General features: G+C 40.6%; 1 protein-coding gene across 2 annotated transcripts in view; it reads right to left on the bottom strand.

Annotated features, from left to right (window-relative positions):
- Positions 1-619: 619 nt before the first annotated feature.
- The window catches only part of gxylt2 (glucoside xylosyltransferase 2), a 51,664-nt gene continuing 24,448 nt past the window's right edge, over positions 620-27,835 (bottom strand). The window contains exons 3-7 of one of the 2 annotated variants that reach the window (XM_087994455.1): positions 26,083-26,214; positions 22,979-23,230; positions 17,568-17,691; positions 9,817-9,965; positions 620-2,281 (exon numbers count right to left, since the gene is read on the bottom strand). In XM_087994455.1, coding sequence (XP_087850581.1) covers positions 2,117-2,281; positions 9,817-9,965; positions 17,568-17,691; positions 22,979-23,230; positions 26,083-26,214 — 822 coding nt within the window. In that variant the 3' untranslated portion in view covers positions 620-2,116. Of the gene's footprint in view, positions 2,282-9,792; positions 9,966-17,567; positions 17,692-22,978; positions 23,231-26,082; positions 26,215-27,835 lie in introns of both variants that reach the window. The other variant, XM_043708355.2, reaches the window with a different exon arrangement.

Raw genomic sequence — 27,835 nt, 5'->3', positions numbered from 1 at the left:
CAAGAGGAAAATATCATCTCAGTATCCACCCTGTCAAATCCTCTCAGGACTTTACATGTTTCCCAAGTTCAGCTCAAACAACTCCACAATGTCCACTGGATAAAGGTCCAACCTGTAACTTAAGGTGCAAAGCCACCAATAGGTACTATTTCTTCAAAAAATCAAAAGAAAATTGAAAACCTAAAGCTGTGCAGGTTTAATACCCCAATTAAATCAGGAAATAGCTTTTCATCTTTGTATGTCATTTTCCGTCATTTAAAATCAATGGCTATGAGGGGCAGGCGGGAAATCAGCACTGTGGCCCAATAGCTGCCATGATCATATTAAATAGTGCAGCAAGCTCAAAGGGTTTTACATTTTACTCCTGCTGTTATTTCTATCCTTATTTCAACTCTCAGGCAATGACTGATACTGATTTAAAATGTTAATTTTCTGTGATAAGATCCATTTTTAGCCACATGAATCAAATTTTATCAAGTTCATCCACACTAATACATCAAGGAGTTTTTTTTTTGAAAAATAATCTTTTTTGTAAAACTGCATTTTTAAAACGTCAGTTAATTCTGTTGGTTCAAGGCAGATCTGTTTTTGGCGATATACAAAGAAACTTCAGCAGAAAAGCAAGAGAAAAGCAAAAGACTTTATAACATGAGCAGAATTAAATTGTCATTTGGACGCAACTTTAAAAAAATACACAAAAGCTTATTGTGCAAAAATAATGCAAATGAATACTGTAGGAGACACCTTTTTTGAATGAAATGTTACTTTATATTAAAAACAGACACGTACAAATATTAGAGATTATAGATATCACATAACAAAAAAAAACTTGGACCTCAATGCAAATCTTTAGTTGGTGTCTGGAGGATTCGTTCTTTTTAAACTGTATTTTCTGTGAAAATCAATTTTAGGATACAGATGATCCTGCTGTCCCAAGTTGGTATGTTCAGAGAACATAAACTGCTGATGGTTGATTAAATATAGTGACACAAGAACAAAATCATTGCTGAATTATATCTCTTTGCATCAGATTATAGATAATTGTCAGTTCTGGAGTACAGAAGAAAATCTATTTCTGTAAAGTTCCAGTTTCATTTCAATACTTTGGTACCATAAAATCCTCCCCTTTCCCATCCTCTGCAATTTTCTACCTCTTCTCAAAGTGCTGAGGTCTGACGCATGGTATCTCTCCGATGTGATCAGATCTCGTCTGTAACTGACAGCAGGCTGTTCCTGCCTAAAGGCTATCACCAGTTCAGCTCTGAACCTGCAGCCAGACCATCGATTTCCAGTCTGACTCATGAGACTTCGGTTTGCTTCCTTCTTAAAAATGATACAAGGGCACTGAGCCCCAAAGTGGTACTTCAGCTGACATCAGTTAAGTCAGCACAGACCAGGAATTGAACCCGCAACCTTCCCGTCTGCAGTCACTTAGTTTTAAGTCAAGTTCCACCTTTACCCATATCATGGTCAAATGCAGCTTAAGAAATCTTCAGTTAAGTAATTCACAGCGTCTGTCTCAAGGAATGTTTTTGCTATGCCAAGTGTGGTGATATTACTCAAAAAAAAATTAAATTTCAGCACACTAAGTACTAGAACAGATTGTATATACCCATTGTTAATTCTTAGAAGGAGAAAAATAATCCAATTGTTTTCCACACAGTTTGCACCACTCACTCTACTTTTTTAACCTCAGATTCTCCTGAGGACAAAGGCATTTTGCAACAGTGGCTTAATATCGTGTAGATACTATCAACAGCGTAGTTCTCCAACACAGGTTATCATTGCAAGTGGCAGCCTGATCTTAACAATGCATTTGGCTAGATTCATTCTAACATTCCTGGCTTCACAGTTAGCCAATTGTACAGTTCATAAAAGGGTGTAAGACAAGCCAAAGTGATATCTTAAGGCTAATGAGAGGAAAGCTCTTCCGCAAGATGAAAAAGTGCATCAAATTTCAAAATAATTACTACTACGAAGTTTTTGCCGTATAAAACTTGCACAGTAACAGGACAGAAACAAAAACGTATGCAAAGTAAAACTGGAAAATTTAAATCGGAGTATTCCCTTTGAAATACAGTGCAGCACACACAAAAATATCTTCCACTTTCAGTCATTATCCGACATGGATAACGCGTAGCTCATATACTTTCCTCATGGCTTGTTCAACCTGTTTCAGGAACACTTGTGGAAGCCTCCCACATAATGTATGTACAGTTTTCAAGAAGTTGTTTTGGAGGGGGAAGTATAGTGACTGAAACAAATTTTCTTCAAAAGGAAACTGAAAGACAAAAATAAGTCATGATCAACATCTTTGCTTTAACATAAATTTCAGTTGTTCCACTGCACATTTATGAATGGATTGGACACATTTTTGCTAGTGATTAAAATAAATTATCAATATTTGACTTCCATTATGTGATTTTAAGACCCAACACCTTTTATGAACTAAGATTATATTAGAAAAGGGAAGACACTAACCTAGGGTAGTCACAGTGATCACTTAAACATGACATCGAAAATTACATCGATAGCCAATTGTACAGTTCATAAAAGGGTGTAATGACAAGCCAAAGTGACATCTTAAGGCTAATGAGAGGAAAGCTCTTCCGCAAGATGAAAAAATGCATCAAATTTCAAAATAATTACTACTACGAGGTTTTTGCTGTATAAAACTTGCACACTAACAGGACAGAAACAAAAACGTATGCAAAGTAAAACTGGAAAATCAACCACCCAGATCTACAGCTCCTGTTTGACTTGCATCTTTATCAAAATAGGAGAAAGCGAGGACTGCAGATGCTGGGTAACAGAGTCGAAAAATGTGGAGCTGAAAAAACACAGCAGGTCAAGCAGGATAAAAGGCTTAGAACATAGAAGATAGAACATAGAACACTACAGCACAGATCAGGCCCTTTGGCCCACGATGTTGTGCCGAACATTTGTCCTAGCTTAAGCACCCATCCATGTACCTATCCAATTGCCGCTTAAAGGTCGCCAGTGATTCTGACTCTACCACTCCCACAGGCAGTGCATTCCATGCCCCCACCACTCTCTGGGTAAAGAATCTACCCTGACATCCCCCCCTATACCTTCCACCCTTCACCTTAAATTTATGTCCCCTTGTAACACTCTTGTACCCGGGGAAAAAGTTTCTGACTGTCTACTCTATCTATTCCTCTGATCATCTTATAAACCTCTATCAAGTCACCCCTCATCCTTCGCTGTTCCAATGAGAAAAGGCGTAGCACTCTCAACTTATCCTCGTACAACCTATTCTGCATTCCAGGCAACATCCTGGTAAATCTTCTCTGCACCCTCTCCAAAGCTTCCACATCTTTCCCAAAGTGAGGCGACCAGAACTGCACACAGTACTCCAAATGTGGCTTAACCAAGGTCCTGTACAGCTGCAACATCACTTCACGACTCTTGAATTCAATCCCTCTGCTAATGAACGCTAATACACCATATGCCTTCTTACAAGCTCTATCCACCTGAGTGGCAACTTTCAAAGATCTATGAACATAGACCCCAAGATCTCTCTGCTCCTCCACCTTACTAAGAACCCTACCATTAACCCTGTATTCCGCATTCTTATTTGTCCTTCCAAAGTGGACAACCTCACACTTGGCAGGGTTGAACTCCATCTGCCACTCCTCAGCCCAGCTCTGCATCATATCCAAGTCTCTTTGCAGCCGACAACGGCCCTCCTCACTATCCACAACTCCACCAATCTTCGTATCATCTGCAAATTTACTGACCCACCCTTCGACTCCCTCTTCCAAGTCATTAATAAAAATTACAAACAGCAGAGGACCCAGAACTGATCCCTACGGAACTCCACTTGTAACTGGGCTCCAGGCTGAATATTTACCATCTACCACCACTCTCTGACTTCGACCGGTTAGCCAGTTTTCTATCCAACTGGCCAAATTTCCCTCTACCCCATGCCTCCTGACTTTCCGCATAAGCCTACCATGGGGAACCTTATCAAATGCCTTACTAAAATCCACGTACACTACATCCACTGCTCTACCCTCATCCACATGCTTGGTCACCTCCTCAAAGAATTCAATCAGACTTGTAAGGCAAGACCTACCCTTCACAAATCCGTGCTGGCTATCCCTAATCAAGCAGCAGCTTTCCAGATACTCATAAATCCTATCCCTCAGTACCCTTTCCATTACTTTGCCTACCACCGAAGTAAGACTAACTGGACTGTAATTCCCAGGGTTATCCCTATTCCCTTTTTTGAACAGGGGCACAACATTCGCCACTCTCCAGTCCCCTGGTACCACCCCCCGTTGACAGTGAAAACGAAAAGATCATTGCCAACGGCATTGCAATTTCCTCTCTTGCTTCCCACATAATCCTGGAATATATCCCGTCAGGCCCGGGGGACTGGTCTATCCTCAAGATGTTCAAAATGCCCAACATATCTTCCTTCCTAACAAGTATCTCTTCTAGCTTACCAGTCCGTTTCACACTCTCCTCTTCAACAATACGGTCCCTCTCATTTGTAAATACTGAAGAAAAGTACTCATTCAAGACCTCTCCTATCTCTTCCAACTCAATACACAGTCTCCCACTACTGTCCTTGATCGGACCTACCCTCGTTCTCGTCATTCTCATGTTTCTCACATACGCATAAAATGCCTTGGGGTTATCCTTGATCCTATCCGCCAAAGATTTTTCATGCCCTCTCTTAGCTCTCCTAATCCCTTTCTTCAGCTCCCTCCTGGCTATCCTGTATCCCTCCAATGCTCTGTCTGAACCTTGTTTCCTCAACCTTATGAATGAGGTAAGCTTATGCCTGCAATGCTGACTCTCCTGCTCCTCGGATGCTGCTTGACCTCCTGTGCTTTTGCAGTGCCACACTTTTTGACATCTTTCCCAAAACGTCATAGAATGAGGTGAAAGTCGATTACAAATTATCCAATTTGATAAAACAATAAATCCAATTCAATGATTTAGTACAGGAGCTAAAATCCCCAATAAACAAGGAAATCTCACAAAATTTACTCACTCTTTCCTGAAAGGATTTTAAGTTAATAACAGGCTCGTACGCTCAGGCAGGCTGGGGTCTAGAAACTTTCATATACCAGAGACCAATGTGGGTGAATTAAATAACTCTGAGACAAGCTGGTGAGAAAGGAAAGAATGGCAGAGAAAATGGAACTGTCTCCAACTGTTAAAAGACGGGATCTCACAGAAGACAGAGAGGAAGAAAATCCAGCATCCCACACAGTCTCAAACTACAAGACCTGTGTCTGCAGCATCAGTGTCTGCTCACGCATGACCACTGACCAGAATATTTACCAGCAGTCTGTAGTCAAAGTAATGCTACCTACTTACTCATTATCTGGGGAGAGATATCTATGTTCTCCAAGACAGCGGGTGCTCACAGTCCTTGCTGGTTGGGAAAACTAAAACTTGAAGTGTGCTGATAAACGAGTTCAAGGGAGGAGTGCAGAAGTGCCATTAATCAACGCTTACTTGAAATGTGAACTTGTTATGGGCCTGGTGACAGTGTGGCAGTTTAAATTTTGCCAGTGCCAGTGACAGATATTTGATTGGGGAACAACTTGGCAACAAATCTCTCACATGCAGAGAAAGATAGTCTGGAGTAGGCAAAAAATTGGCAGATGGAATACAAATGTGGGAAAGTGTCATGTAATGCACTTTAGTAGGAAGAATAAAAGCACAGACTACTTTCTAAATGGGGTAATGCTTCAGAAATCTGAAGCACAAAGGGATTTTGGAGTCCTCATTCAGGATTTTCTTAAGGTTAACACACAGGTTCAGTTGGCAGTTAGGAAGACAAATGCAATATGACATTTATTTCAAGAGGACTGGAAAACAATAGCAGGGACGTATGCTGAGGCTGTATAAGGTCCTGGTCAGGCCACATTTGGAATATTGCGAGCGGTTTTGGGCCCTGTATCTAAAGGAGGATGTGCTGGCATTGGAGGGAGTCCAGAGGAGATTTACAAGAATGATCCCAGGGATGAAGGGCTTGTCATATGAGGAGCATTTGAGGCCCCTCTGTACCTGTATTTCTTTAGTTTAGAAGGATGAGGGTGGCAATCGGATTGAAACTTACAGAATACTGAGAGACCTGGATAGAGTAGACGTAGAGAAGATGTTTCCAAGGGTAGGAGAGACTAGGACCCAAGGGATCAACCTCAGAGTGAGGGGATGACCCTTTAGAACTGAGATGAGGAGGAATTTCATCAACCAGAGGGTGTTTAATCTGTGGATCTCATTGCCCCAGAGGGCCATTGAGGCCAAGTCATTGAGCATATTTAAAACAGAGATAGATCGGTTCTTGATTTATAAGGGGCTCAAGGATTATGGGGAGAAGGCAGGAGAATAGGGTTGAGAAACATATCAGCCGTGATCAAATGGTCAAGCAGACTTGATTGTCAAATGGCCTAATTCTGCTCCAATGATTTATGCTTGAAAATTTGTTGAGCATAAACTGCAGATTACCCAGTTTAGAAAGAAAACAATGAATTCAGACATGGGCATACACAAGGAATGTATTCTAGAATTCAGGTTTTGGAAGGAGCAGATCCCCCTCTGTTTTCTCAGTCTCTCAGAAAACAATGTCTGATGAAAGGCATATCAGAGAAACATCCATTCATCAGTTAAATAATCAAACCTTGCACTACAAGGCCTCTATGCATTTTGCATATTCTTGATCCTCCTTTATGTACAAGACACATTGCCTTTTTAAACTTCAATAACTGTGCTTGTGAGTATGCTTGATTTTATGTTTTATTGCTTTTCTTGCGATTATGAGTAATGTCATTCATTTGTCTTTCACTCAAGAAGTCCCTTGTCATTGGCTTTCTATTTGGTTCTTGTCAAGCAATGCGCTATAGTTTTATTTAAATGTGACATTGCTGCATGCTAAGAAGAGTTTAAAAAAAAATCTTTGTTGCAGTCAACAGGGAAAGTTAAGAAGAATGAAGCCAATTCACCTCTTCTCACTCGGTTGTAGCCACATTATACTAAGTCATATATTAGGTGGGTTCACCCATCAGAATAAAAAGGCTGTGACCAAACAATTCGCTCCAATGGCAAAATGACAACTTCCCATAATGCACTGTCTTCATTATTTCAGTCTTGCTTCTTTTGCAAACTTAATTAATTTTTCCAGTTGATTTTCAGAAACAGAAATAGAACATTCTGGCATGAAAGTAGCGCAATAACAAGATCCTCGTTCTTGTGAAAAGACAAGCAAAACACTTGCCATTACTGTTATTTCACAAATGTTACACTGACAACACAGTAATAATGCACCTTTGACTGCTCTTATGCAGTTTGCAGCAGGAGCAATAGCTCAACTGTCAAGTGCTCTAAGTAATTAATTGTCAGCAGAATTTGTTGATATTACCATCACAGGGACAATCATTTGACTTCTGTTCATTGTATTGATTAAACAAAATAGTAAACTGCAAACTCTGAGAAACTTATGGTGATGCAACATCTGTTTGTCCATTAAATATAACAGAAAGACCTAATGGGGAAAAAATTCTAACATTAGTAATGTGCTCTTATCAGTTTTCAACATATAAAGTCAAGTGGAAATCAGATTTTGAGCTACAGTAAATCAATAATGGAAAGGCAAAACATTTTGGATTCTGGCAATCATTAATTAAAAACAGAAAATATTCAAAACATTTAGCAACCTACATCTGTCTCTTTTCCAGGATTCATATCTCCTCCTCTCCTCTCTTTTCAGAATTCCAAAGGTATCAATCTCTTCTCAACATCCTGTTCTTCACCTCCGTCGCTGAAAATCTTGTCCCTTTTCCACAGCATCGCTCCATGCATTCCAAACTCTCCTTCAGATGTGTCAGTAACTTACTTACACTTCCATCAAGTTTACAGAATGGATTCGCTGTTCATGATGTGATCTCCCATACATTGGGGAGTGACTGGATTAACACTTTCAGAAACACCTCTATTCAGTCCGCAAACATGAACTGGAGCTTCTACTTACCAAGTACAGTACCTTCATTTTAATTTTAAACTCTGCTACCTATCCTTGGGCCTCTGCTCTCAGTGTCCTTCAGTGTTCTGAAGAATTTGAGATCTTCTACCTCAATTTTCATTGGGATGCTTTACAGCCTTGCAAAATCATCACTTCTATCTGCTGACATTCTCTCTATTTTTATTTCCCTTTCCTTTTCATTTAGAATGTAGAACATTACAACGCAGCACAGGCCCTTCGGCCCTCGATGTTGCGCCGACCTGTGGAACCAATCTGAAACACATCTAACCGACACTACTCCATTATTGTCCCTATACCTATCCAATAACCATTTAAATGCCCTTGAAGTTGGCAAGTCTACTACTGTTGCAGGCAATGTGTTCCATGCCCCAACTACTCTGAGTAAAGAAACTACCTCTGACACCTGTCCTATATCTATCACCCCTCAATTTAAAGCTATGTCCCCTCGTGCTAGCCATCACTATCCGAGGAAAAAGGCCGTCACTGTCCACCCTATCTAACCATGTGATTATCTTATGTATTTGGACAGCCAGCATTCATGTTTCCTTGATTCACACCTCCTGTCAACAATTCTGTTGTTTCTTCAATTGTCCCATTACTCTCTTACCTTGCACTATGAACACTATTGTCATTTAATCTGTTTCACACTATTACAGTTCTTTCATTTGTTCTTTATTGTACCTGCTCCCGCCACCCCCATCCCCACTTCACTTGCACAAATGGCTAGTAAGTTGCTAACTGTTTCCAGTTCAGCTGAAAGCTCATCAGCCGAAAACTTTGGCCCAGATTCTCCAATGACCATCATAATAGGTTTGAGTGATATCGACTCTTTTTAAAATTACCCACTTACCTTTTGCCAATTTTTTGGCCACAATTCCAAGACAGACTAGTCCCAAATGCGTCCATCAGTGGACACTGGGGATATACAAGGGCAGGAGTAGGCCATGATACCCTCATTTTGACAACACTTGCAGCTGTATATCAGGAGCTAAAGATCCTAAACGAACTTTGACATTGACTGAGAAAAGGTAAGTGAGGAGTTAGGGTGACAGGTGGATTGGTAAGCTGATAGCGCCATTGTAGGTGAGGGGAATAAAGTATCGAGAGGGTGGATGAGGGAGACAAAGTGCCAGGTAAGTAGATGGACGTTTAGGGTTGGGGCTCTGTGATGCAGGGGTTCTCTGGTGTCAGTTCTGTCATAATTCAGTCACAGTTGGGAGTGGTCAGTTTGACTCCAGACTGGTTTGCGAGCGATGCAGCATCTGGCCGGGTGAGGGGAGAGCTGCGGTATGTTAGGGCTGGTGCGGGGACGGGCATATGTTGGGTCTGGAGTTATCTGGGTGTTAGTTGGGAAGGGCGGGGGGGGGTTGCTGTCAGCAGAGTTTAGACAGTTTAGTTTAATAGTTACTCAACAGTTAAGAGTAGGTTTTTAAGCCTTTAACAATTCCTGGCTAACTATTAAACTGACATGAAGGGGCTTCTTTGGTGAGTTCCAGATGCAGGAGAATTCCTTCTGAGGCGGCTGAGTCTAGAATTCTGCAAGGTCTTCACACATTATTCCAGTCTATACTACTCTAATGACTCGCTGGCCTATGGAATGCCTCTTGTACTTTTTCACAAAAGTGACTAGGCCAGTTGAATATGTGCAGCATTTTCTGTTTTTAAATCAGAAAGAGGCATTTCATCATAGTCTGAGAATGTGAAACTTCCATCTATACTGCTCCTGATTAAAAGAAAGCAGACACATCAATTGTGTTTGAGACACTTACATCACGTATAGCCTCATACATTACTTTGAAGGCAGGCTGTTTATCATCGTGATAAACTCCACGGTTCCCATGGAGAATGGAAACTCCCTGGTCCTCTGCTCCCCGACAGTTGCTGCCATACATACAATGATCTGGTCTATAATTCCATTGACAAGGGAACACATATAGATATTCTACAGAATCAAAACAAATGTTGTTTTAATATCTTCCAAATTCCAACCAAATTACCGTAGACGGAGATGTTTAAGTTAAATCACTGTATAATACAACTGTATACACTCCGTCCCAAAAAAATCACTTTTTTATTTACTTAGTGTATACGTGACCTCCCACTCCCCCAACCACAACATGTTACACTCAGATCAGTAGTTAGTTTCAATTCTTCACCACATTAATTGGGCGTTTTACTTCCTGGTAACTGGTAACTGGGGTGGAGGGGTCAAGTAGACAATATAGGCTGTGGTGTGAGGTTGTGTGGGAGTTTAGACTATGCTCACACAGAATAGAAACCACGTAAAAATTAACAAACTTGGTGAGCCCTCTCAACCACTGTTACACCTATTCTATTCCCATAGCATAAAAATATTTGGGGCGTGCAAGTTTTGTGAAGGTTTGTAGCTCAGGTTGAGGTTTAGGGTGTAGGTTTGCTCGCTGAGCTGTAGGTTTGATATCCAGACCTTTCATTACCTGGCTAGGTAACATCATCAGTGGTGACCTCCAAGTGAAGCAAAGCTGTTGTCTCCTGCTTTCTATTTATATCTTTCTCCTGGATGGGGTTCCTGGAGTTTTTGGTGATGTCATTTTCTGTTCGTTTTCTGAGCAGTTGATAGATGGCATCTAGATCTATGTGTTTGTTTATGGCGTTGTGGTTGGAGTGCCAGGCCTCTAGGAATTCTCTGGCATGCCTTTGCTTAGCCTATCCCAGGATAGATGTGTTGTCCCAGTCGAAATGGTGGCTTTTTTCATCCGTGTGTAGGGCTACGAGGGAGAGAGGGTTGTGCCTTTTTGTGACTATCTGGTGTTCGTGTATCCTGATGGCTAACTTTCTTCCTGTTTGTCCTACGTAGTGTTTGTGGCAGTCCTTGCATGGAATTTTGTAGATGATGTTGGTTTTGTCCATGGGATGTACTGGGTCTTTTAAGTTTGTTAGTTTTTGTTTGAGCGTGTTGGTGGGTTTGTGTGCTACTAGGATTCCGAGGGGTCTTAGTAGTCTGGCTGTCATTTCTGAAACTTCTTTGATGTACGGTAAGGTGGTTAGGGTTTCTGGCTGTGTTTGGTCTGCTTGTTGTGGTTTGTCCTTGAGGAATCTGCGCACTGTATTTTTGAGTATCCGTTCATTTCGACTGGGACACCACATCTATCCTGGGACAGGCTAAGCAAAGGCATGTCAGAGAATTCCTAGAGGCCTGGCACTCCAACCACAACGCCATAAACAAACATATAGACCTAGATGCCATCTATCAACCCCTCTGAAAACGAACAGGAAATGACATCACCACAAACTCCAGGAACCCCATCCAGGAGAAAGATATAAATAGAAAGCAGGAGACAACAGCTTCACTTCACTTGGAGGTCGCCACTGATGATGTTACCTAGCCAGGTAACGAAACGTCTGGATATCAAACCTACAGCTCAGCGAGCAAACCTACACCCTATATTAGGGGTGTATTTGAACAAAGGCCTTTTATATTCCATACACTCTTAAAGACAAAGGTTTAACATTTGTTTTTGCAGGTTTCTCCAGTGACTCAGTGTGCAATGTAGTGTGCAAAGTACAAAGCTGTACAAACCAGGAAGTATGCAGGTGCAGTTTAAACTTTTATTTCGTGATCTAAACCATGTTTATATAGGAAAACTGGAATTAATCCAAATATTCTTCGTTTGTGAGGATTAAAAAGGAGGATCGAACTTGATCCCTGGTGCTGTAGCCCTCCAGTGACAAAGAATGGTAGTGATGTCCCTGATAGCTGCAGCATCTGCTAATGCTCAGCATCTGGGCCAGAATTTCCTCAAATCAATGGGGGTCTCCCTTACCAGTTGGACAGTTGGTCGGATCCCCTGTCATCTCCATGGGGTATGTCTGACAAAACCAAAAGCCTTCAGACACTTAATTAGCCACTGTCAAGTCATCCACGTGACTGACTGACACCCCTGGCAGAACAGGTCCTGCTTGCCATCAGTGAGCCACCAGAGACTGGCAGTACCAATATTACCAATGATAGCAAGTGACAAAGCCTTCACTGAGGCCCAGGATCATCAGGGCTGAATGAAGGTGGGGCAGAATTGTGATAGAGAACTGGAACAGTATCAGAGGCAAAGGCAGGGGCTGACTTTCAGTGGCTATCTCCCACACCGGATGCCAAATCCCTTGATTGGACACAAAGCACCTGATAGCAAAGGATCCCTGGCCCGAGAGACCACTGGAGAAGCCGACAGGTTTTGTCGGATGTCCTTTCAGGTGTGCAGAAATCCCATGCACCCCTCTAACTAATCCCTTAACCATTGATAAATTACAGTGGGCTCAAGGATAATGGATAGCCAGTTGGTCATTAATGGGCTTAATTGATATCCCACCAGTAGTGACTGGGAATCACTCCTACTTGATTAGGGGATGTTCTTCTGATGTTGATGCAGGGCCTCCCCATGATTAAGTGGACTGAGTAACCATGCTTTCCATCACGTTGGGCTGCATAAAATCCATCCTGAGAGTCTTACGCAGAGTATCAAGTCACCTTAGTCCAGAGATCTGCTGTGACATCACAGAAAGATGACTGGAGGTGGTTTAACCTGAGGGTCACCATGCCTTGGGCAAGATGGAAATGGCAGGACTTACAAAGTAATCTCAGCCAATGTGGGAACCAAACCCATGCTGCTGGCATGACTTTGCATCACTAACTGAACCCCTCACAGAGAGTTTGATGCCAATCATCGGTCAGTACAAAAACAGACATGTCTCACTGCTTTCACGAGAAGGGACAAGGAAAATGTTTTGCAAAGGAGTTGTTCATCAACTCTCCTGACTCAAATTTCAAATCATTTGTGAATTAATGGTTTATACTTGTTATAATATTTGGGGTAGAGCTGAAAATGTGTAAAGAGGCCCCAGTGGGAGATGAACTCACGATCTCTGGTTTACAAGATCAGAGGTCTTGGGGTATTTGGGGTAGCATGACATGTGTTTGTTTGTTTCTTTGTTCATATTAGCATTTGTAAAATGGCCTGTAATTGGTTAACATTTATAATACATTTACAGTGAAAGATTACAAAATAAACTTTGATAATGTCCTCTGTCAAAGCATTTAGCCTGATTTGGTACCAGGTCTCAGATTACGCATATTTCAATTGTCTTTGCTCAACTGGAGAAATTGTTTATAAAAAGACAATTGTTATTTTGCTTCTTAATTACTAGGCACAGTACAGTCAAGTTTGTGATTATCACTGTTTACCTGCCACGCATTGCTCAGGCCTTGTTCAGTGCTCCAAAAATGTCTTAATTAGAAAATTGATTTAATTACCTACAAGACAATCTTTGGTATCTGACACAGTTAATATTCTCAAGCAAAACGGCATTTGCAATAACCCTATACTGAAATCACAACAACTCTAAATTTACATCACTTGCTATAACTCCTCTTTTCTACTTTGAAAATGTTTCAAGCTATGATCTTCCATGACTGGTAGGCCGAGGAGGTTGTGCATTGTCACCCCTAGATATGTAATTTGAATGTAATAAGTCTCCTTTCCTTTTGTTTGTTGCAACAATATAAAAGCCCCTTGAAAAGGGGCTGATGAAGTGTTCTGAAGTACTACTTCATCTTATGGGTTGATCAGAAGCAAGTAAAGCTATGATTTCTGTGACTGAATCCTTGATCATTCTATTCAGCAGTGTTCAGGAGCATCTCAAAACTAGGCTAAATGAAGATCAATGAGGCTATGGCTTGGATTTTCACCGCCGCACCTGGGTGTCTGAAACACAACACGTGCAGTTTGACCCTATAGGAGCAGGTATGTTCTCTGTGGAGTCCTTTGGACAGCATTGGTACTATAAAGTATCCCTAATGATATGGTTCTAGTGTATCTTTGGGGATGGTAATTTGCCTTTTGGGAGAGGTATGATGCCTTTTGGAATTGTTAAAAGTAGGTCTGAATGGGCATAAGATAGGCATAAACTTTTCAATTGTCAAGTTCACTGTAACTGTCATCCAACTTGTCAAAACTAATTGTCAAAACTGTCAGAAGTATAAAGATGAATTATTAAGAGGGACTGTCAAAAACAACTCTCAAATGGAGATGTCAAGCAATCAAGGCATTTACATAGCTTGTGTTTTACATCTTTGGAAACATTGTTTTGAGTGTTTAAAAAAAATCACTTAATATTTGACTGTTCACTTAAGCCTGAGAGTTTCTACAAAGGATTAGTACTACGCAACTGATTTCACAACCGTCTGTTATCACAGATGAGTACTTGTCATTCCACATTTTGATACCTTCAAGTGTCCATAGACATATTGAGGTTGGAATGTAATTTTTAAGGATGGTTATAAAGGATTATGCACTTAAATAAAACACTTCATTTAATAAGGTATTATGTAAGGGACATTTTGGAGAGGGACTGAGTTCAAATTGCTGCTGTTGAAGTCAAAATGCAGCCTTTGGAAAGCCTCTGAATTTGAAGAAGAGGATGAGCAGCATTCAGGTATGGCAATACAAGGATTACTATGTGTTATGTATAGAAAATTAGATTGGGGCAGCTGTTTGAGGGGAAATCACATCTGTCATTTGGGAGTCTTCAAAAGGCCAGTTGATCAGAATTCAGGACCAGCATATTCCTGTGAGCAAGAAAGATAAAAATGGCAAGATTTTGGAACCCTGGATGACAGCAGATATGAAAATCTAGTCAAAAAAGCAAAAGGAAGCATTTAGGAGAAAGTGAGGACTGCAGATGCTGGAGATCAGAGCTGAAAAATGTGTTGCTGGAAAAGCGCAGCAGGTCAGGCAGCATCCAAGGAGCAGGAGAATTGATGTTTCAGGCACAAGCCCTTCTTCAGGAAACGTCAATTCTTCTGCTCCTTGGATGCTGCCTGACCTGCTGCGCTTTTCCAGCAACACATTTTTCAGCTCAAAAGGAAGCATTTGTAAGGCTTCGGAAACTAAAGTCAGACAAGGTCCCTGAGGATATCAAGGAAGCAGGCAAGAACTTAAAGAATTAAGAGGGCTAAGAGGGGCCTGAAATTATCTTGACAAGTCAGGTTAAGGAGAATTCCAAGGCATTTTATACATATATTAGCAGCAAGAAGGGAGTTATGGAAAGGTTAGGTCCATTCCAGGACAAATCAGGGAATTTATGTATGTAGCCAGAGGAAGTGGGTGAGGTCCTTAATGAATACTTTGCATCAGTATTCACCAAGGAGAAGTACTGGGATAATAGTAAGATTAGGAAGAGTTATGCTGATAATCTGGGACATGTTGATATTAAGAAGGAAGACGTGGTGAGTGTCTTGAAAAACATTAAGGTAGATAAGTCCACATGGCCTGATGGGATCTATCCCAGGATACTGAAGGAGGCAAGGGAGAAGATTGCTAGGGCCTTGACAGAGTTCATTGTACCCACTTTATCCACAGCTGAAGTCCCAGAATACTAGGGAATAACCAAAGTTGATCTTTTGTTTAAGAAGGGCAACAGGGATAATCTAGGAAATTATAGGCCAGTGAGCCTTAAATTATGGTAGGGAAATTATTGGAGAAGATTCTTAGGGACAGCGTTGATTTGCATTTAGAAAATAATGGACATATTAGAAATAGTATGGTTTTTTGTGGGGATGTCTTGTCTCACAAATTTGATTGAGGGAGTGACAAAGATGACTGATGAGAGTAGGCCAGTGTATGTTGTCAACATGGACCTTACTAAACCATTTGACAGGGTCCCTCATGGTAGTCTGGTCTAGAAGATTAAACCACATGGGATCCACAGTGAATTACTAAGTTGGATACAAATTGACTTGATCTTCGAAGACAAAGGGTAGTTGTGGAAGCGTGTTTTACTGACTGGAGATCTGTGATCAGTATTCCACAAGGATCAGTGCTGGGACCTTTACTTTTTGTAATTTATGTGTAATTGATTTAGATGAAAATGTAGGTGATCTGATTAGTTCGTTTGCAGATGACATGAAGATTAGTGGAGTTATGTGTAGTGAGGAAGGTTATCAAAGCATACAGCACTATATAGACCGGTTGGAAAGTTGAGCAGAGATGGAGTTTAACCCAGACTAGTGTGAGGTGATGAACTTTGGGAGGTCAAATGCAAGAGAAAAGTATACAGTAAATTGTAGGACCCTTTCAAGCGCTGATATCCAAAATGATCTTGGGGTGCTGAAAAGTGCCCAGAAAGTGGCAACACAAGTGAATAAGATGGTAAACAAGGAGTATGGCATGCTTGCCTTCACCATCTGGGACACTAAGTATAAAAGTTAACAAGTCAGTTGTATAAAACATTAATTAGATAACATTTGGAGTGTGCAGTTCTGGTCACCACACTATAAGAAGGCTGTGGAGGCTTTGGAAAGGGTGTAAAAGAGGTTTACCAGAATGTTGGCTGGATTGGAATGTATTAGCTACAAGGAGAGGTTGGACAGACTTAGCTTGTTTTCACTAGAGCATGGGAGACTGAAGGGCGGCCTGACAGAGGTATACAAAATTATGAGAAGCATAAATAGGGTGGATAATTGGAGTCTTTTTCCCAGGGTGGAAATAGGAGGCACAGATTTAAAGTGATGGGGACAAGTTTAAAGGAGATGTGCAAGGCATTTTTTTTTTTACACAGAGGGTAGTAGGTGCCTGGAATGTACTAGGGGAGGTGTACTGTTCTATGTGAAGGGATATAAATGAAGTAAATGAGCTTTTACGAATGTGTGTTTTGCAAAAGTGAAATCTGTAATTTATACTTTATTTTATCTTTGTACAGGTCCTGAGCTCTGTCTACTGTGGATACTGGTTGATCTTGCACAGTAGATGTGAATGCAAAAGATGGTGTGTGAAGTGCATGCATTGGCATTCAGCTGGCATACAGGTTATAGACGGCGAAGGAGCTGGTTACAAGGAAGTAGGTTGGCATAAAGGGTATTTTGAACCATGAAAGGTAGGGGTGAAGGCAAGGCATGATGTGACATGGGATGGCATGAATGAGGCATTATTGAGTGTGTGAGGCATGATGGGATGTGAGGGTTTGAGGACTGTTTTTTTTTTAAACATTTCCATACAGTGTCAGTGTACTCAGCCAGGCCTTTCACGCAGTCTGCATCAGCTACCAGCATCGTCTGCTTTCATTCTGGGGCTGACCAGCTAGACTCCTCAGGAGCTCTACCACGCCAGAATAACAGCTCCAAGCTGTTTAACCTTAACACAGATTATACTCGTCAAGTGGAAAAATGTCCTGCAAATCCAGGCCTCTGTTACGCTGCATTCCAATGCAAAACAAGCAAAAACTGGTCAGAAACTATTATGTTTATCAGCAGCAAAATACTGAAGTTATTCAACAGTTCACAGATCATACACAAGACTTCACCACAGGGAATAGACTCAAGAGATTGCAAGTTTCTAAATATTTTAGAATGTAACAATTAAAATGGAAAGCTAGGTGTTAACTCGTTTTTTTTTCCCCCTTGAGGATACACCTTTTGCCCCACCATGTCTGTGATCATGATGCCATTTGCAACTACTCCCATTGCTTGAAAAAAAATTTAAAAATAAATTATCGTAGCTGGCTTTACATTACTTACCTGGGTTGTAGTGAAAGATAATATTTAATAAATCCTGGTCTCCCCATGTGATATCATTTTTGTATTTATGATATAAAGGGTACAGCAGTTCTTCCCATCTTAGTCCCGTTGGAATCATACTGTTCTATAGGAAAAGATCACAACATAAGCTATTTTACAGATAAAGTAACATTTCACTGACAATCCTACTGGATTATATCACTTACATTTCTGTTGTCAGCCAACTGAGAAAGTACAAAAGTGCACTTGAAGAAACTTCAGGAAATTACCACTTATTTCCCCATATAAAAACTTTAAGGTGATAATGGGTGAATACACTACAGAAATGAGGGGAACACGGTTGAAAGGTCGACAATAATTGTGAAAGGTATAAAGAAGGAATTCATGTTCTGTGTGGTATGGAGGCCCTGCTACAGGAATTCCAAGTGAGCTGGAATACCGTGGGCGCTTTCAAAGATTCCTGCCACTGGCACTGTATTGTTGTGTACCAGGTCAGTCAGTGCCAACCATGAAGCTTTTCACAGTATACATAGCGTGAAGGAAACAAAAAAAAAGCTACTGAGAGTACATAGGTGTCACAGGTGACACTTCATTGCAAATAGAAGTTTACATTCATCTTTTGATTGCTGTTCTACATCATCAATTTCTGATCTAATGTTATTGCAACTGTAGTTACAAGAACCAAGCTGCACAGATATCCATTCTTAGTACCACACCTCCATGCATTCCTGAGAGAGGGGCTGCTTGCTGAATACCACATAACATTTTGCCATTGTTCAGGACTGAACATGCTGCACAATCCCCAATTTCCTTGGAAACACAGCCCTCAACTTATGGGTGACCAGACCCTTGACTGATTTCTGTGAAGCTCCAGAACTGAGTTACCACCAATCCCCTGACTGGATAAACACAGCCTGCAGTGCTATTGTGGTCAACTCCACAGACTGTACTGATATGAACTCTTAAATGTCCCAATGGCCAACAAACTGTGCTCAAGCCCCCAGACTGATATTCAACTGATACTGTTTTGATTTTTCATTTTTATTCATTCAAGGAAAGTGGGCTTCACAAGATAGGCATAATTTATTGCCCATTCATGTGTCTCTTGAGGGGTTGTGGTGAGCTGCCTCTTGAAACACCGCTGTCCATTTAGTGAGGTACAGCCAGGGGGCTGCTTAAGAAGGAGACTGTGGGATTTCTACCCATGACAGTGAAGGAACAAGGTGGTGAGTGGCTTGGAGGGGAATTTACAGAAACTGGAATTTGCTGCTTTAGCCATTCTAGATGGAAGTAGTTGTGAGTTTGGAAGGTGCCATCTAAGGAGCTTCAATGAATTTTCACAATGTATCCTGTAGGTGAGTACACTACTGCAACACAGCATTTGTGGTGTGGGGCTTGGATGTTTGCTTTTGTTGGGCTACTTTGTTCTGGATGGTGTGAAGCTTCTTGAGTGTTTTTGGAGCTGTACTGATCCAGGCAAGTGAGAGTATTCCATCACACTGCAGGCTTGTGTCTTATACGTGGTGGGCAGGCTTTGGGGGGTCAAGAGCTGCTCCAGTATTCCAAGCCTCTGATCTAATGGAGGGAAGATCATTGGTGAAACAACTGAAGATGGTTGGGTCTGGGACGCTATCCTGAGGGACACCTGCAGAAGAAGGTTCCTGGAGATGAGGTAACTGACTTCTATCAATCATAACCATCTTACATTGTGCTCGATATTGTTTAAAATCATTTTCAATCAGATGTCCTAGAAGTGGCAATGGGTGCATAGAAGCTAGTGAGACTTCCTAAATGAATTGCTGCCTACATTTGGTAAGGCCATAAGAAATGAGAACAGGAATAGGCTGTTCAGTCTCTTGAGCCTGCTCCACCAATCAGTAGGTTGAGGTTCATCCAACTTTCTTCACATTCATGTTTTTGCCCTTTCCCCATTACCCTGGGATTGCCCTGTCAAGAATCTATCTCAGCCTTAAATATACACAAGGTCCCTGTCCCTACAGCTCTCTGTGGCAAGGAGATCCAAAGAATCACAATTCTCTGAGAGAAGAAATTCCTTGTCATCTCAGTCTTAAATTGGTGTCCCTTTATTTTGAGACTATGGCCTCTGGTCTGAGACTTTCCCATGAGGGGGAGCATCCTATCAGCATTTCTACTGTCAAACCCATTAAGAATCCTATGTATTTAAGTGTGATTGCCTCTCAATCTTCTAAACTCCAATGAGTAAAGTCACAACCTGTTTAAAGTTTGCTCATAAGGCAATACCTCCATACCAGGGATCAGCGCTTGAACCTTCTTTGGACTGTCTCCAATGAAATGACATCTTTCCTGAAATAAAGGGACCTCAACTGCTTATAGTTCTCCAGATGTGGTCTCACCAGCACTTTGTACAGATGAGGTAAGACTTCCCTACTCTGATTCTCCAACACCCTTGAAATAAGGGACCACATTGCATTTGCTTCCTTGATTACTTGCTGCACATGTGCTAGCTTTCTGTGTTTCATGCACAGATATTATATTACAGCTTTCTGCAGTTACTCTCCATTTTTAAAAAAAATTCTCCCTTCCAAAATGAACAACTTCATATTCTCCCACATTATACCCCATTTGCCAACATTTTGCCCACTTACTATGCTTATCAATATCTCTCATAAACTGTTTGTACCCCTCTCACAACCGACCTTTTCACACATTTTTGTGTCATCTGCGAATTTGACTACAATACAATCATATCTTGCTCCATGCCATTAAATATACATTGTAAACAGCTGTTGTCCCAGCATTGACCTTTGTGGAACCCCACCAATCACAGCTCACCAACCTAAAAGGATCATTATCCCCACTCGCAGTTTCTCGCCCATGAGCCTATTCTCTATTCGTGCCAATGTACTACCTTCAACACTCTGAGCTCTTAAGTTATAACTTAACCTTTTCTGAGGTTCCTTGTTAAGTGCCTTCTGGAAGTCCAAATACAACACACCTACCAGTTCCTCTCTCTATCTACTCTGGTTGAGACTTCCTCAAAAAACTCAAATATTTGTCAGACACGAATTTCCTTTCATGAAGCCATGCTGATTCTGCTTGATTAGAATATGATTTTCCAAATATTCTGCTTTTACTTCCTCAATATTTGATTCCAATACTTCTCTAACTATAGATATCAGGCTAATTGGCCTATAGTTACCCACTTTTTGCCTCGCTCCCTTGTTCAATAGGGGAGTCACATCTGCAGTTTTCCAGTGATATCGTACTTCTCTGGGATCCAAAAAGAATCGCAAAATTGCAATTAATGCATCCACTATCTCTGTAGCTACCCCTTTTAGGTTCCTAGAATGCAAGCCATCAGAACCAGGGAACTTACCCGCCTTTAGCCCTATTTGTTTAGTACCATTTTCTAATTGATGTTACTTAATTCCTCCCCCCATATTCTTTAGTATTAATAGAATGTTCAAAATATCTTGCATTGTTAAGACTGATGAAAAGTATCTGTTTAACTTCTCTGCCATTTTTTGTTCCCTAAAACTGTGCCCAGATTCATTTTCTCAGGGGCCTATGTCCACTTTGACCTCTCTCTTCCTTTTCTTTATGTTTAAAGAAGCTCTTATTGTCAGTTTTTATATTCCTTACTTGTTTGTCCTTGTAGCTTATTCTCTCTGTCTGTATTTTCTTTCTAATCCTCCTTTGCTGGATTCTGAATTAATCCTGATTTTCAGGGCAATCACTGACTTTGACCTCCTTATATGCTTTTTTTCCCAACTGAATACTCTTCTGAACTTTCTTAGTTCACCACAGTTGGGTTATCCCTCTCTCAGAATCTTTTCTAGGATATAGCTTTGCTGAGAGTTATGAATTGTCTCCTTAGACATCTGCTACTGCTTGCTTAAGAAAGACAAGATGGGGGTTTATATATTGATCCTATGCAAGATCAAACTAAAGATGTTGCACGTATGAGACAAACGTGATTATCACTACACTATGGAAACTCTGCACCTTGGTAACGAGCTTGGCAGCAAAAGAGATTTTTTAGGCAAGGCAGAGGTATGGTGAGCAATGAAACTCTCAATGAAGTGGTGCATAAAGACAAGGTTGATAGATTGTGTGCCTTTAAGTAGTTGCATAGTGACTAAATGCTCAGAGAGCAGCTAAGAGGCCTGAGATGCCCTCTGCTCTAATCCATGAGATGAGTGTCTGTCCCTGTGTGCAAATGGAATTACAATGCAAGGTATCAGTTTGTTCCAAAAGTACAGTGTTGATGTTGAGAACTCCATTCTAAATAAGTCAAAGATATGCTCCGATGATGTAGTGAGGCTTGTGTGTGTCCAACGGCGGGTGGACAAAGAATGCAGATAGTCATTATTCATTAGGGTGCCGTGTAAGGTTGGGGAATGCCAGCCAAGATGGAAAGCCAGAGGAGCAAGTAGCAAGCTGGCATTGCCAGGCACCTATCATGTCACAGCTAGTTTCCCTCTGCTGGGTGGAAGGATGGAAAGCTGCAAATGAATGCGGTGAGAATACGAATAATGAGCTGTTAATGCAAATGGACCTCTTTCGTCTCACCAGTGAGTGTTTCACCTCACAATTCAAACACTGGATGCAAAATTGCACTTTTTTTCCCCTCAATATCTTGAATCTGATTTTTCTGATCTCACCGCATTTTCCAAACCATCTCACCACTGCCCACTGTTCAGGCATTGGTAAAGTTCAGCCCTACATGTATGCACCTCAGAGAGTAGGTTATACAAGGGGATCTTTTCTTGGGGGATTGTTAACCACAAGTGCACAGGAGCGAGAGCAGGACATGGGAAACCACAGGTAATAATATAACAACCACAAACATGCTTTGTTGCTGCATATCACTCGGATTTGTTTCACTAATACAAACTAATTTTCAACTTCTGCTGTGTGACATGTCAGTTTTGCAGCCATTTCCTTCTGGGTTTCACTTTGTTGCTGTTTTCGGTGTCCAATACTTGATTGGCAGGATTCTATCTCGGAAACCTGCCTGCCTCTGTTACATCGCATTGTTCACAGCCAGGAGAAGGAACTAAAAATTCTCAACATCTGTGCGATACATTCTCAGATTTCTGGAAGTTCACAAATGGCTTATTCTCTGTGGAGAAACAATGTCAAAACTAGTTTAAAAACATCCTAGCTCTCTACCATTTCAGACAACTTGCACATGTCCGTCAGGTGTATGAACACAACAATCAAAGCCAGCCATTTTTCTAATCCTGCTTGGAATCATGACGCAAAGTCTCATCTTATGTAATATAGATCAAAGAATAATAAAGATCCTGGGACTTGCTTTATACTCCATTAGAAGAGCCTGCCCAGGAAGAACAGTAATGGATTCAGGATGCAGTTGCAGAAAACCCAATTCTTGCAAGATTTATTGTGAACCATTGCTTTGTTACCTTGAATAGTTGATTTCTTATTCGAGTCAGATTCATGAGCATGACTCCTGAATTGACTCCAGCTGCTCCATAATAAGGATGCTGTGCAAATCGACTGTACCATCCAATTCTGGGTATTTCATGTTCTGGGGCCATAGCTGCAAGTTGTGTGGAGTTGAACAAATTCAGGAAATGCCAGACATCATCGATTGGTCTCAGGAAAAGAACATCAGTATCAACATACAGCAGAGAATCGACATCTCTTAGAATCATCTGATTTGGAAGCAGAAAAGCAGAAGGTTTTTTTTAAAAATGCATATTATATGTGAATATGAAATAAAGTGCAAATAAAATAAATTAAGTGCAACATTTATTCAAAATCAGGACCTGATTACCAAGCTAAACAAAATTGAAGATCGGGTTTTCCATTCTAAGTAAGTGCAATCCAAATTGGGATCACAAGATGAGATTTCTAATCCAAGCAGAGCTCTATTCACCAATAAATAAAGGTTTGTAAGGTGCTCAAACTTTTGAGCTCCCTTGATAAGGGATGTAGGGATGACAAGAATGATTTCAATTAAATTCTCTTAATATTTCTGAAACAAGTTTGCAACTTCATTTAAATCAACACAACAGGTATCAGGTTTAATAATCCAAACTCATAGTTCCTAGTTTATTTTAAGAACAGTCTTCTACTCCATTATAAAATGTGATCATTGCCCAAAGTCCACATTTTGTGCATAAAACTGAACTGGTTACAGAGCTTGTCAAAAGTGGACTTCATGCTTTACTGGACTTTAGACTGCATTAAAGATGTTCTACTCATGCCCCATATAATGTTTCTAATAGTAATGACCCTATTAGAAATTTCAATTTCTCGTTAAAATGGAGTTCTAGCTGTTCCTACTCACAAACACCTGAAACCCAAGGAAAGGAAGCACTTGCATTTATGTTGCATGACACAAGTAAGCCAATCTGTCAAGCTGGTCACTATTACATTTAAAATATGACACTAGGCCCCACAAACCATATCAAAGTGAACTCTTCTTAATGATGTTTCTTGATGCATAACTGTTGGTTCAGGTGCCAGAACTATCCTGCTCTTTAAATAATGACATGTGATCCTCTAAATCCACCAAATAGATAGATTAGGTCTCAGTTCAAGAACTCATCTGACACAGTCAATTCTGGTAAATGCAGGTACAACCAAACTACTGCATTAGATGACAATATCTTCTCAAGTCTCGAGAATGGAGCTTAAACCCACCTACCATTTTATTGTGAGCAAACTACAAGGTTTTCAGCAGAGTTGGGGTTAGAATCGACTGCATATTCAAGTATTGTAAAGCGGAAAAGGATTTGTAGATTGGGCAATAATTAGAAAGGACAGGTGGGTTAGTGAAGAGACAATGAGAGTAGCCCATTATCCCTCCAACTTCACAAATTCAGGAAGTCTGCAGGTTTCACAACTTCTCCACATTGTGATCACTTTGGACTTGGAAGTTGGTAGTGCATTGGAGGATGTCTTGTTACAGTTCTTGCATGGTATTTTGTAAATGACATTAGTTTTGCTTCTTGTCTGTATAGGATCTTTCATGTTCATTAGCTGCTGTTTTAGTGTGTTGGTGGGTTTGTGGGCTACCATTATACTAAGGGGTCTGAGTAGTCTGGCAGTCATTTCTGAGATGTCTTTGATATAGGGGAGAGTGGCTAGGGTTTCTGGACGTTTTTTGTCTGCTTGTTTGAGTTTGTTGCTGAGAAATCGGCGGACTGTGTTCATTGGGAACCCAGTCTTTTTGAATACATGGGATAGGTGATTTTCCTCTGCTCTGCGTAGTTCCTCTGTGCTGCAGTGTGTGATGGTTCATTGAAATGATGTTGTGATGCAACATCCCAACATCCACAAATGAAGCTGCATCAGCACATTATTTCAATGAGCCAACACACACTGCAGCACAGAGGAACTACGCAGAGCAGAGGAAAATCACCTATACCATGCATTCAAAAAGACTGAGTTCCCAATGAACACACTCTGCTGATTTCTCAGCAACAAACTCAAACAAGCAGACAAAACATGTTCAGAAACCCTAGCCACTCTCTCCTATACCAAAGACATCTCGGAAATGACTGCCAGACTACTCAGACCCCTTGGTATAATGGTAGCCCACAAACCCACCAACACACTAAAACAGCAGCTAATGAACATGAAAGATCCTATACAGACAAGAAGCAAAACTAATGTCATTTACAAAATACCATGCAAGAACTGTAACACTACATTGGACAAACAGGCAGAAAACTATCCACCAGGATACATGAACACCAACTAGCCACAAAATGACATGACCTTCTCTCACTAGTATCCTTACATACAGATGAGAAAGGACACCACTTCGACTGGGACAACACATCCATCCTTGGACAAGCCAAACAGAGACACGCACAAAAATTCCTAGAAACATGGCATTCCAGCCGGAACTCTGTCAACAAACACATCGAGTTAGACCCCATTTATCACCCCCTGAGAAAAAGAACAGGAAATGACATCGCCACAGGAAATGACATCACCATCCCAAAGAAACCTAAACATATAAGTAGAAAGCAGGAATCATGGACAATGCTTCACCTCGAGGCCCACTGAAGATGTTACCTAGTAGGGTGACGAAACGTCTGGAAATGAACCTTCCAGCTCAACAAGCAAACCTACATCCATTTCCTTCAGCTTTTCAACTTTGATGATTTCTGTCATCTGAAGATTCTGGAGTGATGATATGAAAATCCATCATCTCTAATTACAGACTTCTTTCTTGTTAAAATCTCTCATGCTAACATAGGTGATCTCAACATAACCTATATGGGTTTTTCCATGAGCCTTGAAAACCCAGTGAAGTCTACCAGCTGCCTCTTGACTAGTTGGAGGACAATTTGTTCCTGGACCAGTTGTTCCCTGACTTGCTTTTCTTTGAATAGATTTGGAAAATAAAATGCTACCACAGCCTGAAAAAGGTTAACCTTTTAACTTTGACACTTTTCACAAAAATATCATATTTACATCAGACTTAAGTTTCAGACATATTTGAAATAGAAATCAGTTATACAACTAAAGAAAAAAAATGGAAACATACCGGAAGAAAGAGGCGTTGAGCAGCACATGGTTTAAATAGTTTTTTCCATTCCTGGGGTTTTCCTGCTAAAAAGGTGATTGGGTAGATGTTATAGTCAACTTGCGACCTGAATGAAAACGGCCAAGCTTTAATCTGTTCGAATCAAAAATAAGACATTAAAATACAATATGCAGCATCTCATTTTGTTTTAAAGATGCTTAAGCAGAATGAAATTAATGCAGCTATATTCTGAAACTATGTGAAAACTAACAGATAGCACAACGTCTGCAGAATAATGGTGCATCCACAACATATTGCAAACCAACAAATATACAATGATGAATTCTCAATTCACTGCACACTTTCATTGTAGCAACCTACACTTTTTTAAAATGTTTTCTTTCAAATTACTGCAGTAAATTACCAACATAAGTTCATGTTCAACTATATGGTGAAAAATAAATTGAGGAATTTCCCTTTTCTTTCCCTGAAGGTCAACTGAAGATGTGTACTTTCTAACTTGCACTAACAGTAAAAGTGTAGCACACACGAAATGTGCTACATATTCAAACAATTGTTCATCTCATTTGCATTGGAAACCAGATGTTCAAATAGTTTTCGTTTCTGTTTTTTTGGTCAGCTGCAAAATATGCAAAATCTTATGAACTACAAAGTTCTTTGTGGGTTGGTTTCAAAAACTCCTGCTGAGATAATCACTGAGACGTAGTCCCAAGACTCACTGGCAGCTTTCTTCAAAGGAGCTGTTACCCATGATGATAGATCCAGTATTTTACACTGGGCTGCATAAAACGCAGTTAACACTATAGATAGTCAGCTCATGGGATCGGAGTTAAAAAAAGATTACCTAAAGAATTGTTACCTGATGAAGGAGCAGTGCTCCGAGAGCTAGTACTTCCAAATAACTTTGTTAGACTATAAGCTGGTGTTGTGTGATTTTTAAATTTGTCCTCCCCAGTCTAACACCGGTATCTCCACATCATCACTATCATATATGGCAGACCCAAAATTATTTTCATAAAAGAACAAATGACTGATATTTATGATAATGTTCTGGATGAAATCAATGTCACACCCTGCATATAATTTACTTTTGATTATTGCTGTTGACTCCAGTTGCTGAGTTTCAACTGCAAAGCTTATATGAGAAAAGGGGCATGGAGTTTGCAGTAACCAAAGAAAATAAACAACTGGCTCCACAGGAATGATGATTATACACTTTCCAATTCTTTACAAAAAGTACATTTACTTGTTTTGAGGTTTGTTCCCATTTTCATGATCATCCACATTCCTGTTAATTTGCTAGATTTAAAGTCTCAAAATAATGATTTTCTTTCCTCGAGAAAAATAAACTGCTGGCCTAATTTCATCAAAGGCTACTTTTTGGTTATCAGTGGCCCTTTCTTTTCTTTAATGTTTCAGTCCAAATCTTTCAAAGCTGTTAACATGAGCAGATCAGGGTTCTGTCTTTCCGTAGTCCCTCAGTAATTTTTGTCAAATTTGGATTTTAATTATTTTCTAATTAACCTGTTCAGAGACATTGTTACACACCTGTGGAGCAGGTGGGACTTGAACCAGGGGGCCCAGTGATACTACCACAGCATCACCACAGTCCCCTAAATTTGGAATCCAAGTATAATTCCTAATTTACAACAATTAACCAACATTCCCGCTTAACTGCACAGCCACTCCGAGGGTCAGAGCATAGTGGGTAATGTGCCATCGCTGTTTGCAGCATTGACTTTACCACACACAG

Source organism: Chiloscyllium plagiosum, unplaced genomic scaffold, assembly GCF_037043375.1.
Source record: "Chiloscyllium plagiosum isolate Xiang-an unplaced genomic scaffold, Cpla_swu_hap1 HiC_scaffold_14, whole genome shotgun sequence".
NCBI classification, from domain to species: domain Eukaryota; kingdom Metazoa; phylum Chordata; class Chondrichthyes; order Orectolobiformes; family Hemiscylliidae; genus Chiloscyllium; species Chiloscyllium plagiosum.
This window is presented reverse-complemented; position numbering and strand designations above follow the sequence as displayed.